Source organism: Podarcis tiliguerta (genome assembly GCF_965153285.1).
Source record: "Podarcis tiliguerta genome assembly, chromosome: 1".
Taxonomy (NCBI): Eukaryota; Metazoa; Chordata; class Lepidosauria; order Squamata; family Lacertidae; genus Podarcis; species Podarcis tiliguerta.
Window position 1 is genome coordinate 87473947 of NC_139534.1, and position 23716 is coordinate 87497662.

At 39.8% G+C, this 23716-nt stretch overlaps 1 protein-coding gene across 6 annotated transcripts in view; it reads left to right on the top strand.

The window, feature by feature from the left end:
- PALS1 (protein associated with LIN7 1, MAGUK p55 family member) overlaps window positions 1-23716 on the top strand; it is a 50192-nt gene that overhangs the window by 1370 nt on the left and 25106 nt on the right. For 2 of the 6 annotated variants that reach the window (XM_083456964.1, XM_083456969.1), the window contains exons 2-3: window positions 13039-13254; window positions 17898-18417. In XM_083456964.1, the coding sequence (XP_083313090.1) occupies window positions 18015-18417 (403 nt within the window). In that variant the 5' untranslated portion in view covers window positions 13039-13254; window positions 17898-18014. Of the gene's footprint in view, window positions 1-12556; window positions 12607-13038; window positions 13255-17897; window positions 18418-23716 lie in introns of all 6 variants that reach the window. The other 4 variants (XM_083456968.1, XM_083456967.1, XM_083456965.1 and 1 more) reach the window with 3 other exon arrangements.

Genomic DNA, 23716 nt, shown 5'->3' on the forward strand with positions numbered 1-23716 from the left:
ACAGTAAGTGATAACTATATATTTTGTGTTTTTTCAGCCAATATTTCAGAAAACTCTGTAGGATTTTAGAAAAGGGGGAAAGTAAATATCTGAAATATGCCATCTCTGTGGTTCTGTATTGATTGCCTCAGTTGGAATGACAACATATGTTGACAATTCAATTTGAAAATGCTAAGTTGAATTAAGAAGTTGAACCTTCGTATAAAAGGAACACGGAAAGAGTTCCACAAATTTTGGAGCCAGTGAGCTTCAGATTTCTCACTTCCTGTTCTACAGAGGAAGTTGTATTCTCAAATGTAAATGCAGGTGAGGATTATATGAGATCACTTTCTTTTTAATTAAAAATAAAAAACCACTTAAAGGCTATAGTATATTCTTAAATAATATGCAGTGTCTGGTTATCAAATGCAAAATAAATAATCTTGTTCAAATACTGTAGTTTGAACTGAAGAAAGCAACAGTAGTGTTGCCCCTAGAAACAATTTCTGCAGTAAACACTGTTAAAAAAGGCTTGCTAGTCAATGTGTTTGTTTGCTTTTAAAAAGATTGCAAACCATTTGTTGAATTTATTTCCTGCCCTTCATCATAAATGATCTGAGTGGGTAACAATGTAAACAACAATAAAGCATAAAAATCCAGTTAAGCATAAATAATACTGTAATCACTTGCACTTAAACAAGAACACTGATAACTGTATCACTATGCAGGCTGTAGATGTACATACTCAGAAGGCTTGTGGAAGAGACAGGTTTTCAAAGGCACTGATCACTTAAGAGTTCTTATTTGAAGCAGGTGACCTGAAAACATGATTCTATCATTGCTAACATATTGCTCGGCTAATGTCACTTAAAGTTACGGGGCAGAGTTCAGCCACAAGCCAACCAAAGGGGAACAGCAGTAGCTTAATATTAGGGCATGTGTGTTCCATGTAAAGGTCCTAGATTTAGCCGCTGGTGCCTCCAAATAGGGCTGAAACTCTGATGAGTTGTTGCCAGCAAGACAGACCAATAGACTAGCACGATATAAGGCTATTTCCTATATTCCGCTGGTCAAAGTTAAGCACTTTTAAGTTGCATTGTTTGCAGGGGGACAGACATCAGCACATAGGCTTAAATCTAATTGATGTCAGTGACTTAAAATGCTTAATAGGTCATATACATACATGGTTTGTGTTGTATTAGAGTGGTGGTTTTATCGGTGTGTTATTTATATTGTATTTTTAATGTTTATTTACCTTAAGTAGCAATGAGTGGAAAGGCAGCTGTTAAATATTAAAGATACATAAATGCAAAACAGTTGTTTTGCTTATGTCTTTCTGAATTGCTGTTAGACTTCTCTAGGCTGGGTAATAGGATGGTGTAGGTGTGGTTAGCTTGCTTTTAATGGTAAATAAAGATTGTTCATGCTCAAAATATAAGACCTATGGTAGGAATCAACCTTGGAAGAAACTGTTAATTCTGGGGGGAAATAAGTGGTTTTCCTTTTAATCTTTTTCCATAGTGGTGAGATAACTTTTTTGAGGCTAGAAGATGAATTCTAAATTTGGTTTCTTGGTTAGCAACAGTAGAATTAAGTGAGACCTTTAGAGTTAATGAGCTAAGACGTGATCAGCTAGGCTTTTTTCTCCTGCTGGGTGGTCGATAAGTCATTCTTGAGCTAGTAGTATTAAGGATCTGCTTTGGCCATTGAATCAACCTATTCTATCCTGTCATTTAAAGCTTAAAAGGGCACCAGCTAGCAACAAGTCAATCTGGTTCAAATTTCTAGTATGCTCCATCCTGTGGGCCCAGTGTGTTACAATATTTATAAAAGATTAAAATTAAAACCTACCTATCTTCTGGCTTAGCCCTAGCCAGCCAAAGTGGGCCCAAACAGAAACTTGGCATCATTTTTTGTTTATTTTCAATTAACCTTTGATCGTGTCACAATTTAATTTTTATATTCTTATTCTATTTATATTCCTTTCAGTGGTTGTAGGTATAGATTATCACTAATATGGCATATTTGTATTGCCTGTCCCTCAGAATCTGCTTTCTTTATGCAAATATTTGGGGAAGGTGTACTTCATTGTGTGACTGTCTAAACAGGAGGTGGGCATTGGCTAAAGGGATTTTTATTAAGGTGTGTAATTAATCTATCATTCTCTCAAAAATTCATACTATAGAAGTATGAATTTAAGCTTCCCTGTGTCAGAATTAAGACTTTAAAGGCAACAAGAAGAAAGGCAGAATTGTGTTCAATATTTTTTTCATCAAAGTTCACCACAAATTTAATCTACAGGTCAGCCCTGGATGCAAAATAGTTCAAAAAATGTTTGAAATGAAAAACAAGTCTTGGATAATTAAAGAAGCACAGATCATATAGGAAATAAACTTCATCATGAATTTAAGAGTTGGAGCCTTGCAAACGTAATGGTATACTTAGAAATCAATTCATGTAGATGTGCTATAACAGTTTTAAATAAATTAATGTGAACTTAATACCACTTGCTAGTTATTACAAATACAAAATCTGTTTCTGATTATTTTTACTGTGAATCATTGCCTGAATAAGCTTAAATTTCTGGATTAGAGCAATTTTATAGTGACTATTAAGTATCTTACCTGGGTGAAACTTCAGAGAGGTAAGCAGATGCTTTTGAAATATGTGGCTTTCCTTTTGATTGCTGAACTTTGTAAACGCTAAGAACACACTCCAGCTGAAACTAAGTACTTTGTCCCATTAATTTCAACAGGAGAACTAAATGTGTGCTTATATCTCTCCCACTGAAATCAGTGAGACTTAAAAGTACTTAACTTTTCTTGGATTGCACACAAGTGAGTTTAAGCTGAGCCACTTATTCCATGTTTTAACACCATATTACGTTTTTGTATGTATCCATTCCACAGACGACAGTGTAATACTGATAGCAATAGCAGTTATAGTCTGAAATGAATCTACAAGACATGGTGAAATAGTGATGGATTAATTCCTCAGTTTGATTTGGAATTGAAAACTGGCAATATCACTATAATAAATATAAGCACTTATAAGCAAAAAAAGGCTTCTAATATGTCAGTAAAACTATCTGATTATAGAATGAGAAGTAAGAAGCTGGAACAGAGCATCGGTTCAGTCTGAAGCATGCTGCTGTGCCAAGGAAAATATTCCAAACTTGAAGAGGAACAATCACTTACTTTGCTCATTAGAGCCATTGTGATGGTTCATTTAGTACACAAGATGCAATTAGATCTAACAGTTTTATCCAGTGTTCATATCTAGCACCATTTATTTGTCAATGGAAGTCATTCTAATCCAGTAAAACACATGTGATGAGATACAACTTTATTGCTGTAAAGGTAAAGGTAAAGGGACTCCTGACCATTAGGTCCAGTCGTGACCGACTCTGGGGTTGTGGCGCTCATCTCCCTTTATTGGCTGAGGGAGCAGGTGTACAGCTTCTGGGTCATGTGGCCCGCATGACTAAGCCACTTCTGGCAAACCAGAGCACCACACGGAAATGCCGTTTACCTTCCCGCCAGAGCGGTACCTATTTATCTACTTGCACGTTGACGTGCTTTTGAACTGCTACGTGGGCAGGAGCAGGGACTGAGCAACGGGAGCTCACCCCGTTGCGGGGATTCAAACCGCCGACCTTCTGATCGGCAAGTCCTAGGCTCTGTGGTTTAACCCACAGCGCCACCCGTGTCCCTTTATTGCTGTAGCGGACATCAATTCCATGTGTCTTGATCAAGGCGAAACTTAGCCATCTTCTCTCAGTGTCCTGCCAGCTGCTCCTTAGGCATGTATATCTCTGTGTATATACTGCAGTAGTTCAGTCTCAACCACCTGGTTGAAATACGAGTGTGATTCTGAACCTGGTGCGTGCTCAGTGTGTTGGATGTCCCTGATTGATAGCTGCTGCATTTGGAGCATCTGCTACTACCTGTGTCTGCTTGATCACCTCCCCTTTTTAGGTTTGCTGTATTGCTAGTGAATGCATTATCAAAATTCAAAGAAAGGGGCAACTTGAAGATCTTGTTGCTATCTTGCCACCAACTCTAAGCACCAAAACAGCAATGGCAATGCATTCAGTAGCGAGACAGCAAACACACCGAGAGCAGATAGATGGTGACCTCTCACCAAAAGATTAATATTTTATGGTTCCAAATCTGTCATCTGGCAACTTAACACTGACCAGGGAATACTTGCATCACAAAATTCAAAGAAAGGGGCAACTTACAGATCTTGCTGCTGTCTTGCCACCAATTCTAAGTACCAGCTGAAGTAAATTAGCAAAGGTAAAAGGTAAAGGACCCCTGGACGGTTAAGTCCAGTCAAAGGTGACTATGGGGTGCAGCACTGATCTCAGGCCGAGGGAGCCAGTGTTTCTCTACAGACAGCTTTCCGGGTCATGTAGCCAACATGACTAAACCACTACTGGCACACGGAGGACTCTGACAAGTGCAGTGCAGTGCAGTTGTCCACCAGCCTCAGCAGAAAGAATGAAAAGTAAAAACAATAATTTTAATAATTTTATTATTTATACCCTGCCCATCTGGCTGGATATCCCCAGCCACTCTGGGCAGTTTGCAGCATATAAAAACATAGTAAAAAATGAAGCATTAAAAACTTGCTGAAATGTTATCTTTCGGGTCCTATTTGAGGTGCTTACCTTTGAAGCCCTGTGTGGACTGGAATCAATAGAGATTGCCCCTCCATTTATGAATCTCCATATTAATTGACATCCTCTGATAAGACCTTTATTTAACACCAGTACATTAGTTCTCAACAACTAGGAACATAACCTTTCTTACTAGTTCCTCCCTTATTGGAGAAGCTGTAAGATCCATTTTCCCCCTCTTACTTTGTTATATAATGGAGGGCTGGTCTTTAGTAATAATGTTTGCTACTGAAAACTGAATTTCTTGATTATTTATAAAACATATTGCAGGAGCCACATTGAACCTTAAATCTGGAATACAAATATTTTAAATAAATCTTGCTGGTCAAACTCTGTACTTAACTGACTGGTGTCAGGCTGGTTAAACATTTTGTAGGGAAGTAAACTTACGTGTACATTATTTGCTAGTTTAAGTTACTGCCAATCAGTTTAATTAGTTGTTGATGCATGAGAGTACTTAACTGGACTCTGGTATATTGACTTGTTAAAGCTTATCTTGTGAATTTCTTACCATGCTGTGGTTCTTCAGTTAGCTGAGCACTCACAAGGCAGGCAGACCTTGTTGCCTCACGCCCTCTACCCTGTGGCAGGAGGCATCCCATCAGTTTTCAGCAGATATTCATGACAAGCCCAACTTTTGGGGACCTGAGGTGTAGTGAAGAATTTGCAGGAAGCCTACAGATACTGTAATTCAAATTTGGAATGAAGGGTTATGAGCATGACTCTGATACAGATTCTGAATCCAATCAACATTTTGAAATGCATTTTATAAAGCCCCACATTGCACCGTCAATCAATTTGCAGTTTTGATCCCTCTGCATTTCTGAACGTGCAGGTAACAGCAGTTAACAGGAGTGCCTTTTATCAATTTTAACTGGAATTCCAGCTGTTTGCATTCCTAAAGTTAGATCTGGACATGGTCATTCATTCCCAGGCCAGCTCCGGTTCGTTTGGATATACTACACTTCGTGAGACTGCCTTTGAGGACAGACTTCAAACTACATTTGATCCAGAATGCTGTGCCAGGCTTGTTGTCTGGGGCTAGCAGGACTGATAATTCAATGCCAGTTATGTACCAACTTCTCTGGACATCACTTTTGCCAACCTCAATTCAAAATGCCCACTTTGGTCTTCAGAAACGTAAGCTGCCTGTGTTGGGCTGAGGTTCAGAGGAATTGTTCTCCTCCAGTCTGAACCTGCTGAAGAACTTGGCTCTGCTTTCTAAGTCCTTGTGGTTTTCCACTGATGGTTTGTTTATTTGGGGATGAAGAGACAGGACTTTTTATTGCAATGTCCAAATTATGAAAGCGTCTTCCTAGGCAGGTTTCTGGCTCCTTCACTGCCTGCTTTTAAAGTGCACATTTAAGCCAGTTTTATTTCAGTGGGCATATTTTAGTTAGGTCCTTTTAATATTTATGTTGCTGATATTTTGCTATTTGCTATCCACTTTATTAGATTTCAGTTTAATTTGATTTTAAATTGTATTGGCTGCTTTGAATTTGTCTTGCACAGAATAGGGTGTCATTTTTAACAAATGTATTTCATATTCATGGGCAAAGAAAGCATTCTACAATGGAACATAGGGGCAGGGATGGGCAGAATTCATGCTTTCAGGAACTACAGTGATACCTCTGGTTACGTACTTAATTCGTTCCGGAGGTCCATTCTTAACCTGAAGCACCACTTTAGCTAACGGGGCCTCCCGCTGCTGCTGCTGCCGCGCCACCGCCACGTGATTTCTGTTCTCATCCTGAAGCAAAGTTCTTAACCCGAGGTACTATTTCTGAGTTAGCGGAGTCTGTAACCTGAAGCGTATGTAACCCTAGGTACTACTGTACTTTGATTGTAGACACCTGGAGCAGTACCCAACTAATGGGTCCTCTCTGTGCAAGGACTCTTATGTGCAACAGAACTCCCCCCCCCCTTTTTCCTACTGCTCCTTCCTCAAATCTGCTCCAGAGTGTGTGGGGAACTCCTAGAACACATGGGGCACACAGAGGAAGGAGAAAGGGAAGTTTTGCTGCACAAGTAGAAATCCTTGTGCTAACAGGCCATCTTTCTTAGCACTACTTTGAATACAACTCAAGTTGGCTACAAAACATTTAGAAATTTACCAATAGGTCCTGCTTTATCAGATGTGTTCTGTGGGAGGCTCATGTGTCTGCTTGCTACATTGGATCTGAAGGATAATATTTTAGCTTGACACAGTCCTTCTGTTACATATATTGGGTGCAACCAATTCAATCTCTGTGTTGCCCTGAGGATTTTCTCAAAACGCAAGGTACATCTTTAGTGGCAGATCATGCATATTTTTTTTTTCAGCCTGCATGATTGGTTCTTCATATGAGTTAAAGAGGGGACTTGCAATTGTCAATCAGACGGTACACTGCTTTGAAGCTGGGTCTTTCCACATACTGGAAACAGTGTCACACTGGAGTGAACAAGAAAGATCCTGTACCTCAGCCTTCCATCATCTTCCATCATCCCTCATCATTAGCCATGCTGACTTGGACTGATGGGAATTAGAGCCCTCCAGGTTGGGGAAAACAGCAATGCATTGCTATATGTTGCTTTCCAATTCAATCAAATCATTCATGCCACAAGTAAACGCTGTCGTCATGCAGGATACCCTCTAAACCTGTGCAGCAATTAACTACAGTCAGTTTGTGCTATTGGGTGCCATGGCTTCTATCTCACATCCAGTGCCACATGAGGCTCCCTGTGTGGCTTTCTCAAGTTGTGGTTATACAGGCACCCAAACCAAGCTCCTTGGGAACATTGTGGCTGGTTTTGTTGTTCACATGATAGCAACTTGGATGACCATCTGTCAGGGGTGCTTTAGTTGAGATTCCTACATTAGAGGGCTAGAGGTTGGACTAAATGACCTTTGGGGTCCCTTCCAGCTCTACGATTCTAAGTTAGACTTGGTGCAGTGGACATACTTTTCCAATTAATATATCATAGGTCTTGTGACGTCTTACTGGACTGAGGAGCCTAATGTAAGAACACTGCATGTAGGGTCTCTAGGATCTTAGTTATTAGGGTAAATTCTAAGACATGAGGATTCAACAGCAGACATTCACTTATTTTATGCTATCTAAATTTAAAGAAAAAGTTACGAAGAACTATTAACAGGCTAAAACTGGTACACCCCATGAGGTGTGCATTATATGTTCCACTAATCTACTTCAACAAAATTTTAACTTTCACTTAGGGCACATGTGAATTCTGAGCTTGATTTTGGGTAGGGGGGTTGTGTGTGTGTGTGTGTGTGTGAGAGAGAGAGAGAGAGAGAGAGAGAGAGAGAGAAAGGGGGACGGGTGAGGGAGAGAGATGTTTTATAGGAATACTGTCAAAGAGAGAAATGTTTCCTGGGGATACTTCATAAAATTTAATTAATTAAAACTTTGGTGCTGATCAGTTTGACTGGTATTATATCTATTCATTATACTACTGATATCATTAAACAATGAATTTTTAGAAAAAAAGATAACAGAAAATGTTAGGTGTAATTTTCATTACAGAAAAGTTTCCAATGCTGAAAATATGTCATTTGAGTATGTTGCGGTTGCCATTAGACCAAGAAAACCTCACCCTGAATAGGGCAAGGACTCACTCCGACGTTGTGCTAGGCCCATGGGAATGAGTTTCCTTCCTTCTGCTCAACTCAGAGCTAGTGAGCAGTTTGTCTTTGCCATGCTGGCCTCAGAAGGACTTGTTCCCTCTTGGGCCAGATCTTCTCTTTGATGTTACATTGAACTTTAGAGTTGCCTAGTACTCCTTCCAGCTCATTGTGGGAACAAGGCCCACCTTTCATTCCCAGCTCTGAACTGGGTAATGCAAGTGGGGCCTCATCCTTTCAGCCATGCTGGACTGCAGAGTTCAAGCATAACTTCAAAAACATCTATCCCTTCTCCGCTTGGGAGTGTCAAGTCTTTGGTGAGTTCAGGTTTTGGCTGACCTTGCTGAAATCCTTAACTGATAGGTTCATATACCTTTTCGTAGTTAAGGTAATACATATATGATTCTAGAAAGATCACAAAGAGAAACACAGAACTGCTTATTTTTCTGAAGTCAGGTAGACTTCACTGAATCTCCTACTGCTTAACAAATGCCTTTACTGGCTATGCTAAGACATCAAACTCCCACTGAACTAAACGATAGACTTAAAAAGTAAGAAAAGGCTGTGTTTTTATTTCTCAGTTTAACCTTCTCTTCAGCTGATAATGCAGCATTCCTAAAACCACACTTAGAATTCTTATCTTAATTCCAGCCAAATGGTAAACATAAATGACATAGCTATGTATCACTCTGGTAGGTAAGTCAAAACTGGCTTCCCATGTGCAGTTGAAGCAACGATGGCACTGGAAACTCCCATGTTATAAAGAGAATTCTGCTTCATCTAGTGCACTGAAAAATGTGGTATGTCATGAGAGAAATAGTTGTCTCTGAAGCTTGCGAAATCTGATGTCATTGCGCTCTCAAAGTTCTAGTAAGTGTAAAATGAATGGAATGAAACTAAAGTGATGACTAACAATAACCACTCCTGCCTGAAACGGGAGTAGCCGAATCCTACTGTTCCTAGCTGACATCATCAACTGATTGATGGTCTCTTTCTTGTAAAACCCTAAAATATTCAGGAATGTCCCAGGTTATAAATTGCTTTATGATCCTCTTAACAATTGTATTAGTCTCTTGAGTTGAGAAGTGGTTCATAATTCCTATTTCATTTATCCTAAGAATAGTCCTGTGAATTATTATTTTTTATAATACTTTATTAATTTTCCATTTTATATTATTTAAATATAATCTTATTTTTTAACACTATTATTTGCTCATATGGGCTAATCAACTTCCCTCCCTCCCGCCTCATGGTTACCATAATTCCTTTCTATGTCATAGCATTTGTTTACATTTCATCCGTTTCTATTGCCCCATTTTAAAATATTTGTGTAAAAAGGTATACATCGGAAATTTTACAAGTCTTCTTAAGTCAGTCCTGCTAGTGTTGTTAATTGGTTGCAGTTGTCCTTCAAATATTGTATAAATTTGCCCCAGTCTTTTTGGGAAGTTTGATCGCGTTGGTTTCGGATTTTCCTGGTCAGCTTCGCTTGCTCTGCGTATTCCATCATCTTCGTCTGCCACTCTTCAATCGGTAATTCCTGTTGCTTCCATTTTGGGGCTAGCAAAGTCCTTGCTGCCGTTGTTGCATATCTAAACAGTTTTTGGTCTTTCTTTGGAATTTCTTCAGCTACTATACCCAATAAGAATGCTTCTGGGTTTTTGACAAATGTACTTTTGTACATTTTCTTTAACTCATTATTTATCATTTCCCAGTAAGCCTTTACTACATGTGCACCACATATGATAGAAATTCCCTTTCTTTTCTTTACATTTCCAGCATTTCTTCTCTTTTGTCTTATATATTTTAGCAAGTTTAGTTGGTGTTAAATACCACCTATACATCATTTTCATAATATTTACTTTTAATGCGCTACAGGCAGTAAATTTTATTCCTCCATTCCATAACCTTTCCCATGCCTCTAACAAATAGTTCTGTGAATTAAGCCATTACTTCCATTTTACAGATTACAAACTGAGGAGGCTGTGGTCTCAAGGTCCATCAGGTGCTCCAATAGCTCAGATTTAATGCAGTTCTGGGCTGTGATAGCCATGAGGCATTTGAGAATTATATAGGAAAATCTTACATATGATTGTAGTTTCAGTGTATAATTTAACCTTCAACGGGGTGGGGAACCTTTATAAAATAAAATGCCTTAAACCTGGCCCAACAGCATATAGTTGCCCCAACGCCCATGCAGTTGTTTCAACAAAATCTGGCTGCTGCATTTTGCACTAACTGCAACTTCTAGTCAAGAATTGACACACATAAGAGTGCATTGCAATAATCCTGTCTTGAGGTTGCACTGCATATATCACTGTAGCCATTTGTGGCATATCAGCCAAAGCTTGTAGAAAGCACTCCTAGCCACTGAAGACACTTGGCCTTCAGCATCAGCAATCGAGAAGTACTCTTAGCCTAACAGCCTGCTTCTTCAGATGTAGTTCAACTCCATCCTGAACATGCAGTTGATCAGACCTAGGAACTATTCACACATAGGACTTCGATCTTACCAGGAGTGAGGTTTTTTTTATTCACCACTCCAGCCCACCTCTTAAGTCCAGGTACTGGCCAAGGACTTGTGCAGTAATACCTGATTCAGATGTTACAGAGAAATAGAGATGTGTGTCATCAGCATACTGATGACTCTGTGTCTGTGACCCAAATCACCTAATGACTGCACCCAGCTGCTTCATATAGAAGTTAAATAGCATTTGGGAAAGGGGCACTGCAGCATCCTACAACACAATTTCAAAGGAGCTGAAAGGCCGTCATCCAGTGCTTACTGTCTGGAAATGATCACAGAAGTAGTGGAACCTCCTACACTGTGCCCCCAACTTGCAGAGACAATCTAGGAGGATTCCATGGTTCATGCTATTGAAAGCTGCAGCAAAAGTCAAGCAAGAGTAAGAGTAGCACTTGCTCATCCCCCTAAGACAGTGGTTCTTAAAGGATGTGGCGCACCACACAGGTGTGGCCGGAGAGGATAGCAAGTGTGGTAGGAATATTCAAGGACAGTCAAAGAAACATTTAAACATTTCAGTGCAGTATAGTTAGTATTAATTTTTTTTAAAAAAAAAAAAATCTATGATCAGAAACACTATCCATGCCTCTCTTCAAGAGCATGGGCTATTATTCTACAGTTCTCCACGACATATTGTGAACAGGGATTTACAACTCTGACAATTATGAAAGATCAGAAAAGAGAAAGGCTTCTTTGTGGTGTGGAGATGAGAGTGTTTATCTCACATTAGACCCAATATAAATGAGATTACCCAGCAAAAGCAAGCTCCCACCTCTCATTTAGTTTGTATAATACTTAAGGTACATATGTGAGAGGCTTGTTTATAATTATATTTTGAGAATGATTCATGTTCTTATGTAGCTGCGTTCTTTTATACTTTCTGGATGTCTCATGGTCATATTATAAAGTAGTTGTGTTCTATGTGTTTTAGCACTGCTAGGAATTGTTTCTTTTTGTTTTCCAATGTATTTCTTACCAATATAAAATTCTGTGTGGCACAAACAAATTTTTATTCCAAAGGGGGAGGTTCCAGAGAAGCAAATTGCCAGGAGCTAAGGAACAGTTAACCATGATGTTGAACTGTTTTGGAAGAAGGTTTGGATCTGAGGTGTCTCTTGCATTTGTTCATAGAGAAGTTGTCAATTCTCCCCCATCCCTGGTGTCCCATACTGTAACCACTCTTGGTAGCCCTTTGATCATCAAGTGGATTTTTGGAGGACATGAAAGGCTGTACCAAGATTTGGGGTATGAAAAGCCACTGTGTTCATGAATCACTGTGTGTTGTTCTTTGGAACAGTGTTTAAAATTCGCCATGTGCATTTTGTACATGGCTATCAGCACTTGCAACCGAGTGAAGATGCCTAGGTTCCAGGATGGTGCCTGACGTCTCCACCCTCTGGAGGTGCATGCCTGGGGATGCTTGGATCTTGACTGTTTTCACACACTAGCAACACATCCTGTAGAATTGTATTCATTACATTTTATCTGCACAGTCAGAATGAATGTCAGGAAGCAAAAAGTCATATTGAAAAATACCACTTTTGAACCGACTGGCCCCAAAATGGCAACTAGGCATTCCATTTTGGCAACTGTAACTCTGGTTTGGCACCTAGCTTATATAACTGAGTTTCTAACACTGCTTTGGAGCCAATCAAAATGGGGTTCACAATATTTATAAGTGAGACCTATAACACTTAGTTGCATTTTCTAAGAGGTGGCATTGAAATTGTCATTTTACCTGTGCCAGGAAACTGATGTCTGATCCTCCAGGTTGTAGAAACTAGAACTACTTTGTAGGTGGGTAGACTCTTTTCCCCCCTTTGTGAATAAGCTTCACAGGAAATGAATAGTGGGGATATCTTTTCATGGTGGTTGGAAGACCAGTAAATCAGCTGAACTGTTAAGCAGTCCACTCTTCAAGGTTTTCTAAAGTGCACACAGCATTAGTATAAGTGAACCTGATAGTTTACACTTTTAAATTAAATCTACAATTATTATTATTTTTGCCTATCACATAAAGTGAATTTTCACCCGAGTCAGTATTAAGTGGTCTCAGATAACTGACGTAAATAGAGCAGATAGTTTACGTGCTGTTCTTTAGAGGTTTTGACATCATTACTTCTACTTACTAGGAAGCTTTAGCCATCTGCCAACTGAGCTTGATACAGCTAGTAGGAAGATGTAGTACAGCTTTGCATATGAGTAATCATCTAATTTTCTGTTTAACAGGCTTAGGATGCTAATCACTGTTACCTGACTTCAGTAGAAAAGAATCTGAGAAGACAGAGGAATGGCTGGTTGCGATTTCATGATTTAAGTTTTTTCTTTGCACAAGTTGCAGGCTAGCTGGCAGAGCTGTTGCTATGGAAACAAACAGTCAGCTCCTGAGAGTGCCAATGGAATGCTAATCTGGTATAAATGAGGAGTTCCAGCTGCTGCCCAAAGGTGGGAGACATGAGAGAGGAAATGAAGGGAATTAAACCATGTTCCATTATTTCAGTATATATCTACTCAATATTGATTGGCATCTTTTTCAGGATCTATCTACTCAATGTTGGCATTTTTTTATATGAGCTTTAAAGACTGCAGTAGCAGGAAATAAAATGCTTCCATTATAGATACAAAAATTAAAGTCTTCCATTACTGTGGTCATTTCCCACCATCTACATATTTTAGATGTTTACTAGAAATTATGAAGTGACTTTGAACTCAATGTTGTTCTTCGCTAGTGCAATAATCAGGCTATGAAGATTGGTGCAGTGGTGTGATTAATCAACATTCTTCAGTCACAGATTTAAATCCTGCTAAATTGGTGAGACTGACAACAAGCAAGGAGTTGATTTGGGACTCTTAGTGTTGTTCTCCAACTCTTTCCAACAAATTCTAAATTTGATTAAAAATAATGCTCTCTTTCGTTTTACAGAAACTGTATCGTGGTATTACTTGTTTAATTAAATTAAATTAATTGCACATCTATAATGACAACCTGCTTGTATTTGAAGACATCTTGCTCTGCTGTACAGTTGAAATCAATATGCTCAGATTCGATGTGTAAGAAAATCTTTAAAACAATTCTGAGTAGTACTTATTATATTTATATACCAACCTTCATGGAGACCACAGGGTGGCATAATAATAAAAAATAATTTTTTTATTTATACCCTGACCTCCCTGGCCAGAGGGAGCTAACACCAGTAAAATTACAATAAAAACATAATGGGGGTGGGGTGGGGAGAAACCAATTTATTAAAATATGGGTTAAAATACAATTTAAAATGCAGCCTCATTTTAATAGTAGCCCCTAGATCAAAAAAAACATAAGGGGAGGGAAACATAAGGGTCAGACTGAGTCCAAACCAAAGGCTAGGCAGAACAGCTATGTCTTGCAGGCCCTGCAGAAAGATGTCAAGTCCCGCAGGGCTCTAGTCTCTTGTGACAGAGCGTTCCACCAGATCGGAGCCAGTACTGAAAAGGCCCTGGCCCTTACAACATGAAACACCTTGGTCTTGCCTTGGTAATAGACTGGATGAGAGCCAACAAACAAGCTCAATCCAGATACGAATGAGGCTCAGTTAGTGGGCAGTTCTCTAGACAGGATGGATGGAAGGTTCCCTGCTCTTGATGGGGTTTCGCTCCCTCTGCAGCAGTGGGTATGTAGCTTGGGGATACTCCTGCATCCTTTGCTGTCACTTGAATCTCAGGTGGCCTCAGTGGTGCAGAGTGCCTTCCATCAGCTTCGGCTGGTGGCCTAGCTGTGCCTCTATCTGGAAAGGGATACCCTAATTTCCGTCGTCTGTGCTCTGGTTGGTTTAGAAACTTCAGCTGGTGCAGAATTTGGTGACCAGGCTGCTCACCGGTGCAAGAGGCTTCCAGCATATTACACCAATCCTGGCCCAACTACACTGACTGCTAATTAGTTTCCAGGCCCAGTGCAAAGTGCTGGTTTTGACCTATAAAGCCTTAAACAGCTCAGGTCTGCAATACCTCAAGGACCACCTCTCCCCAAATGAAGCAACCCAGACCCTGCAATCATCATCAGATGCTCTTCATGTCCCTCCTCCACTAGAGATCCAGAGGGTGGTAACATGAGAACATGGCTCCCTGGTTGTGGAATGCTCACCTTAGGGAGGCTTGCCTAGCACTTTCATTACATATCTTTAGGTGCCAGGCAAAACCTTTCTCTATAACCAGGCCTTTTGCCTGATGAAAATTCTGTGGCCTTTTAGATGTGTTTGTGAAAAGAGGGAGTTTGGTTTGATTAGCTTAGCTTAGATTAGATTATTTCTGTTCTTTTGTATTTTTATGTCATGAACTGCCCTGTGAATTTTGGATGAAGAATGGTGTGTGTGTGAGAGAGAGAGAGAAAGAGAGTAATCCTGGGCCATTAGCTGTGCTGATGATTACTGGAGACCAACATTGTCTGGAAAGTCACAGGTTGCCTAACTGGCATAACATAAATGGAGTTTTTATAACTTTTAAATTGATCCTAATAATTTAAATTTAATTTAAATTTATCCTCCAATGTTTTTCATTTTTTACTCTAATGAACCAATGTGATTGTAAACATTTATAAATAGACTATTTTACTTAAAATCTTTTCTGGCTTTTTTCATAGCAAAATCATGAAATATCTCCCAGTTTCTCTTGTACATTCATACTCTATAGACAAAATAGCTTGGTGACTTACTTCTGCTTGCTTACCCTTTATGAGCTAGACATTCACTTACACATATTTGAGCTTGTAAAACCTAGTAGCTGGAATGACTTCTACTGTTCCTGAGGCCAGTGTCCCTGACTGTTAGTGTGTTTTTCTCACCCACCAACTTTCTCTCGCCTGTCAATCCACAAGGGATCTTTGCTTAAAGAATGCACTTGCAAATTAATATAGTCCTGGTTATTTATGATTCTTCAGATTTTGTAGTATTACACTTTTAATGTAATCATTCGGCTTGTAGTATAAAGTTAAACATAGCATGTTTTCTTTATTGCTAATTACTAAGACCAAGGCCAATGTACTCCTCCAGATTCTATCATTCATTTTAAGTAGATGGGAGTAAAGGGAATTAAACAGTGTAAACAGAAACTTGTTTTACTAAGTTTGAAACTTTGTCATGGTAAGTCTTTCCTTAACAGCCATCATGTGCTAATTAAATGATGATCACTCAGACCATTCAGCAATAAAGTTTAAAAAAAGTACACCTCCTGTATGTCACATAATTTGAAGTCTGTGTCCTTTGTTTTTTGCATAAACCACAATATTCAAAATGAGATATGCCAACTGTGGATTGTGAACTAAAGTGGGAAGGAATCCTCCCAGTTTGAAGCCAGTGCAGAATAATCATTTTCTAAACTATAAGCTTTGAAGATGGGCATAATGAAACCAAAAACATTTTTAGTCGTCGTCGTTTTAACTGAACTGTTGTTCTTCTGAGTAACAAAGGCAAATGAGAGAGGTCAGAAACTGATAATGGTGGTCTACAAAAGTACCGGTTTGCAACAGAGGCACAGTTAACCTGAAGCTAGGCAACAGAATAATCTAAAGGACTAGCCAGGAACAGCAGAATAGGACAGGGTGGCAGATCCACAACTGCATCTAAAGTCCTACCCCTTCTACCAACCTTGGTAAAAGGTGTGGAGGAGAGGGCAGTTGTTCCTGACATTTTTTGCTGCATTAGCTCCATTAGTCATTGCCACCAGTGGGAACATTGCTGGTGGTAGCATGCACTTTTCCAAACTTTCACTGGACATGCCAAGGTTCCTTTATTGTGATGGAGTTAGTAGCTCCCACCAGCAGGCATATCAAGGGTTAGGATTGCTGTCTTAGTTGAGGGAAGACTGTGAGCCTTGAAAACTCATAGGAGGGAAATAAGGAAGCTGTCAGTGATTCCTAAAGCAAGGACTTTTACTGATGGGAAAATCTATGTGATAAAATTAGAGTAACAAACTTCCTGTAAATTAAATTTTCAGAAGCTCCACATGCGGTCGGAATGCCTCAAAATCAAATCCTTCTGGACAGCAGTCCTACAAGAAATATGCAAAATAACTAAATAGGTATTAGAACACACCCCAGAACTGGCCATAGTGAACATCTTCCAAGATAATAATGCCCACTCACATTATAAAGAGCTCATAACCCACCTTCTCTCAGCAGCCAGAAACATCATAGCCAGACACTGAGGAGACCTGTCAGGAGTAAGCATAGACCAAGGGTATCAAATAGTATGGGGGGAAAGCCTTATTAGAAAAACTAACCAATAAACTGAAACTGACACAGAGACAAATAGGAGAAGACGCCTTCACCCTGGTATGGTTCCCCTTTATCACATACATAACCCAACAAAACAAGAATCCGCTGACAGCATACAAACCATTTTGGCTAACCTGATCCAAAAATACACACACACCCCACTCGCAAACAAAAACAAATCTTACTACAGCCAACCAAAGACAACCTACCACACCTTAGGCCCCACCCCCAACCTCTCACCGCCAAAGAAATAAACAAGCAAATATTAAGAGAACCCATACAAGTGATGCTGACACAAAACCCCACACAAACACCAAGTAGAAGAATAGAAGAATTGCCACCCGACCTCACCCCACTCACCATTCCCTCCTCCCCCCTCTTTTCTTCCTATCCTCATACTCTATGCAACACTCGCGTCTCACAACAAATGAAACTGATCTGAAATAAAATACAACTTGAAAAAGGACAATGCACATATTTTGGCAAAGAAATATTTAACAATTATTTTTTTAAATGAACGACTAATTACTAAATTATATTATGTTCTCCTTATCCAAGTACTGATTCGCCTGTGTACATAGCACATACAGCCTTGGGAACTTTTAGGTTACCTGCTGGTTTTGAGGGTCCTTCCCTTCCTCTGCCAGTGTAGTTATCTGCATTTGTACATGTAGCAGTGTACAAATTCCCCCACAATATGAGCAATTGGCTTTTTACCTTGAAGGGAGAATGTGGAAATCTCTGTACCCAAGTATTTCTGCTAAATTTACTGGTAGCAACTGAATGCAACTGTAACATTAGGTGAAGTTAATTTTACTGTGTTGTTTTTATATTTTCTCAGATTTTCTTGTTGGAAATTTATTTTCATCTTGATCTGGTGACGCATATGAAGAATTGGTTCATGCTATAATGGATTTTAAGTGGTACCTTCAAGAAAATAGGCCTTATAATAGAGTTTATGTCTGACAAGTGGTACGACTTACTGCATACAACAATGACAACCTCTCATATGAATGGGCATATAACAGAAGATTCTGACAGTGAAACAAAAAATGTGGATCTTGTACCGCTTGAGGAGCCTCAGAGGCACAGAGAGATGGCTGTTGATTGCCCTGGTGATCTGGGAACCAGGATGATGCCACTGCGGAGGAGTGCTCAACTTGAGCGAATTAGGCAACAACAAGAGGACCTAAGGCGAAGGCGAGAAGAAGATGGAAAGAAACAGGAACTGGACCTTAATTCTTCTATGCGGTTGAAGAAGCTAGCTCAAATTCCTCCCAAAACTGGAATAGACAACCCTATGTTTGACACAGGCGAAGGAGTTATTCTAGAGAGCCCACATTGTGCTGTGAAAATCCTAGGTATGTATAACTTGGAATGAAACTTTTTAATGAAACTCCTGCTGGTGCCAAATGCTGCAGCTACACAGTTGATGGGGATAGACTATCACCAGCATCTAACTCTGGTGCTCAGAAATTTTTCACTGGCTGCCCATATGCTACCAAGGTGCTTGTATTAATTTACAAGGCCCTTAACAATTTGTGTCCAGGATACCTCAAGGATCTCCTAATCACTTATATCCCTAAATTGAACACAGGTCTTCAGGGAAGCCACTGTTAGTGGTTCCCCAAGGATCATATACACAGCCCATAACCACCAGGAGCCGTGTGTTTAGAACTGTGGGCCCAATTTTGTGGAACTTCCTTCTGGTTGATGTCAGACAGGCCCCCTCCCTACTGAACTTGCAGCATCTAATGAAGACTTTTTTTTCCCCCAGCAGGAATTTAATTTGAAGTTTGATGTTAATGGTTTTAATTGATTTTTACTTTTTGTATGGTATCATTGTAAACTACTTAGAGACAATTGTAGTATAGCAGTATAAATTGTTTAAATAAATAAAATTTAGGAACCATGTGCTCTGCAGGATAACATTTGGAGAGCGCTTTAAAAATGCTGCTTTTATATTTGTTTTAAGTTCAGAAAGCATTTCAGAAACTTACTAGTCAAAGCACATGCCATGCATGAATATGAGATGCATACTAATGAGAGTGAACAACAGAGAGGCTCTAAGCAAAATGTTTGTATTGCAAATAAATTAATCCAAATCTAACATACTGAGATGTTAAGGAGAAATACATGGTAAGCCAAACAGTCATGCCTGGGGAGACACCAGGCAAAGGGCAACAGTAATATTTGCTATGCCTGCCAGGACTGGAAGTTAACAGTTAAAAATTAGTGTCGCTATACATGAACAAGCAACAAAGCTACTGCCTGGGCACATAACAACCACAATCCTATTATAGCTTAGCCAAAGTATGTATAACACATTTACCCTCTGTTTATTCCACCTCCATTTTTCCCATTCCTGGAGCCCTTAGTGTGAGGACCAGTCAAGAAACATGTACACAGATAGTGCTGTATAAATTAATAATTAAATGATAGTGCAGAATTTATGAAAGCAAATATCTATTCCCCTAGGTTTGGACTGTATTCCTATATACATTCCTACTGATGGGCATATTATTTGAGTAAAATGATGACCTAATATAATTGTTGGGGTAAATTAAGTGAAAAGCAGTAAGATATATAAAGGTGGTTAAAGGTAATTTTCTAGCTGCTATAATGTTAGACTGAAAGTTTTCTTTATATTATGGGAGTTGGTAAATCACACCAAACTGGGTTGTGCAAATTCTTCTCTAGTTCATTTTCTGTCTTTTCAATACCTAAGTCTCTAGTTGCAGTGACCTCTGGAGGCAAAGCAGTGGCTATAACGATAGCATGTCAAGTCAGACATCATGCCACACAAGTTATGATTTGCAATCCACCTCAAACCATAATCATATATACACTAATAAGAATTGGCATTCAAAAGAACCAGGTTTGTTATGTAGCTAAAATAGCACCATCCAAACACAAGAGGAGATAGAAGCAGGGTTGATAGATTCCCACATATGACAGAAATCAGGTAACACTTTACAACAAAACCTTAAAGGAGGAACCCACACAATGCTGACTGGTTTGCAGGATGGGCACAGAAAAGGGGGTAAATGAAGTGGATTAAGGCTTGAACAGGAGCATTCTATACTGAAACATTTTCTTGTAGTCCGTACCCGTAACTTCTGATTTGTGGTTTGCTAGCCAGTTGCTAACCATCCTTTGTCAGTTCAGACATCACATGAAACCATGATTAAGTGTCAGTAAATATGGCTGGATAGATTATCTGAACTGTTTTGTAGTAAGGAACTTGGGTAAAATTGCCACTGGACTTAAAAGAAAATGTTTCTGGAACAATACGTGGTTTTTAATGAAAGTAGCTACATCCATCATAGGTAATCACAACAATATAGATGTGCACTTTTACTTTCTATCTGCAACAAATGATTTGTTAGCTAAAATATAATAGTGTTTCAATTTTTCAGTTTAGTTACTGTTACTTTCATCAATTTTACAAATTGTTGACCTGTGTTGCCTTTAAAGGCATTGGTTGTATTTTAACTTTATAAATATGACTTAGAGCAGGGGTCAGCAAACTTTTTCAGCAGGGGGCTGGTCCACTGTCCCTCATATCTTGTGGAGGGACTATATTTTTTGGGGGGGGGGGATGATGCAAGAGCACCATGAGCCCCGGTGGCTGCTTACCTGTGTATTGCGAGCGGCAGAGGCTGGCGGCGGCATGGCGATGAGCAGCGCATGAAAGGGCTCCAGAGAAGGCTGCTTAAAATGGTGGCCACTTGAGTGCTGCTGCTGCTGGCACCAACAAAGCCCAGCCCCCTTCCTCCTCTAGGCAGGGCAGGGAGAAGCCAGGAGGAGGGAGGGAGAAGCTGCCACTGCCGTGTGAGGGAGAGGGAGGGAGAGGGAAAGAACACATGCTGGCGATCCACGCAGCAATTCCTGGACTGTCCATGGGCCAACTCCAGAAGACAGTTGGGCCTGATCCGGCCCACGGGCCTTAGTTTGCCTACCCATGACTTAGAACAAGCAGTCTGATCCTGTTGCTGTGGTGATGATGAGATTTAATTTGAGAAAATGCTACAGTTGTGAATTGATTTTTGCAGACCAGTAACCAGTCGTAGATACAGTATATGAAGGAGGTCCAGTATTCATACACTTAATTCTTTATTTCATTAAAAGATTCTGCTTTCTGTAGCCAAAGTCCTAACCAATACCCAGGCATTGTTCCCCCAAGCTTTATTTTTCATAGCATTCCTCATGGAAATGCTGCAGAATTGTTATGTGTATTTGACTGCATTCTGCATTCTGCCTTATGGTTTTTACTCATGAGAGTGTTCTGCTAAATTCCTGGCAGTTACAGTGTCATGCAGGGAGGATTAATATATGTGAAAGCCCATCACAGCAGGTGTGGAATGGCTTAATCTCTGCTGAGAGAGAACCCATCCAAGGATGGCTTTCACTATTTGGAAAAGCTCTGCCAGATGGGACTTCATCGAGACATTGGCAACTGTCACCAAAATACAGCCTGAGTAGCATTCACAGTATAGGCATTGGTTAGGACCTACTAGTTGGCAAAGCTCTTGTTCCATGTGTAGTCCTTCTTGATACCATTTACATGTTGGTTCTGTAGGGTGGCAAGCCACCGAGGCTGGCTTGAGCATGCTTACAGATTAGTCCCATCAGTTCATTCTGATGGGTTTGTGGGGAGAAAGTCCCAAAGGTCTAGAATTATTTTGGTTGCATCCAAATCTGTGACATTAACTTGCTAAAGCAACCTTCAGAATAGGGATTTCCTTCAGCAGGGGTGGAAAGGGTTAAACAACATCTGCAGGGATTATGGTTTTTCACCTGCTTTAATATTTTTTGACTCTGTCTTTCTTCAGTCTCCAGTAAAATAAGACTGACATTTTATGCATTAGTGCATAAATACTAGAATAAATACTTGCTACTTTGAGGAACTTGTAGGGGAAATACCCACATTTATGTGAAATTTTGCAGATAACATGTAAGTGAGGTCTCAAATCTTCAGCCTTCAAAGTAGTTGTGCTTACAAGTAGCTGAATATTGACATCTTTAAATTTCAAAGGGTAGAAGAAAATAAGCACTAAAGAACTGCACTGTGTATTTATAGCATGGATTTTTCTGTAAGCGTGGCATGTTTTCTGCTTTCTAGATTCAACATTTGACACTTTTGCTGAACTTCAAAACAAAATTCTAGCTTGCTCTGAAAGCTGTCAAGCTTGGTTTAATTGTGTGGCTGTGCTGTGCAAAGAATTCTATATCTTTTATTTTATTTTATATTATATAATATTTTATTATATTTTATTTGGAAAGGAGCAGCATATAACTGCTATTGTACCCCAGGAATGTGGCAGTTTGCTAACATTGTTCCTTCCCTCACTGGTTTGTCATATGAGTACTTTTCCTAAAAAATCATAAATGAATAAATCAAACACTTCACCCGTTGATATACCATACTTTTCCATCTATAAGACTCCCCCATGTATAAGACACCCCCCCTATTTTGGGGGACTCAGTTTTAAGAAAATGAGGGGAGATGGCACTAAGTTGTTGAGCTTTTCCCCCCATGCAGCTGCGGGCAGGAAACACTCCCTAGATCGTTTCCCTCACACTGTGGCATTGGGGGAAGTTGCGCTCCCGCCAGCCAGCCGGTTGGCTAGAGCGCAACTTCCCCTGATGCTGCTGCATGCGGGAAATGATCTAGGGAGTGTTTCCTGCTTGCAGCGGCATCGGGGGAAGCCAGCCAGCCAGTTGGCTGGAGCGCAACTTCCCCTGATGCTGCTACACACGGGAAATGATCTAGGGAGTGTTTCCCGCATGCAGTGGCATCGCGGGAAGTTGCGCTCCAGCCAACTGGCGGGTTGGTGTGCCGCTCCCCCCCCCATGCCACTATCTGTGTATTGGATGACGCCAGTTTTTTGACACGATTTTTGAGTCAAAAAACCTTGTCTAATACACAGAAAAATACGGTATTTCTGTTCTGTATGTTAAGCATAAGCAATTCTGCATTTTTAATAACACATACTCACACAGAACTGTTGTTTCTGTTTGCGTTTGTATTTTTCTTCAGGATGCAAGTTGGCTATAGTTTGAATTTTGTTTTTCAAGGAAGAAAGCCCAAAAAACCCTGCAGCTATTCCCTCCTCTTCCTCATTTCTTTTTTTACTTTAAATATAGCTGCTTTTAGATTTTGTCATATTTAAATCATGCATGCATTGCCTTGGGTTGTAAAGTTCCAAAAGAAAATAGTCCTTTCACCTGGTAATTACTAGTGATGTTCCCAAATAAGAATTTGCTTCAGAGAGCAGGGCATATATTATTGCCTGTCCTATTCTTCAGAGATGCCTAGTTCAACATTTATTTAATATGACCCAGCACAATTTCCTCTCCCTCCTTCAAATCTGCTTTCCAGTCATGCTGAAAAAGAATCCTCCCCTTAGTTGTACTTCTGTTTATTCTCTGGTATTAATTTGAGCGATAGGCACTTTGGATGTCCACCCTGTTGCTGCTGAAATCAGAAAATATAGAGTATCGCATAAGGTAATAGTAACAGTTCCAAAGTATTGAGAAGAAATCTTGCTTTATTGTGAGCAAACTATGTTCTCTTCAAGTTTGGGAGAGGAAGGGTGGACAGCTTTTTCCTTCTGCCAGCATATCTTTGTACTTCTTGAGATGCTACTCTGCTTC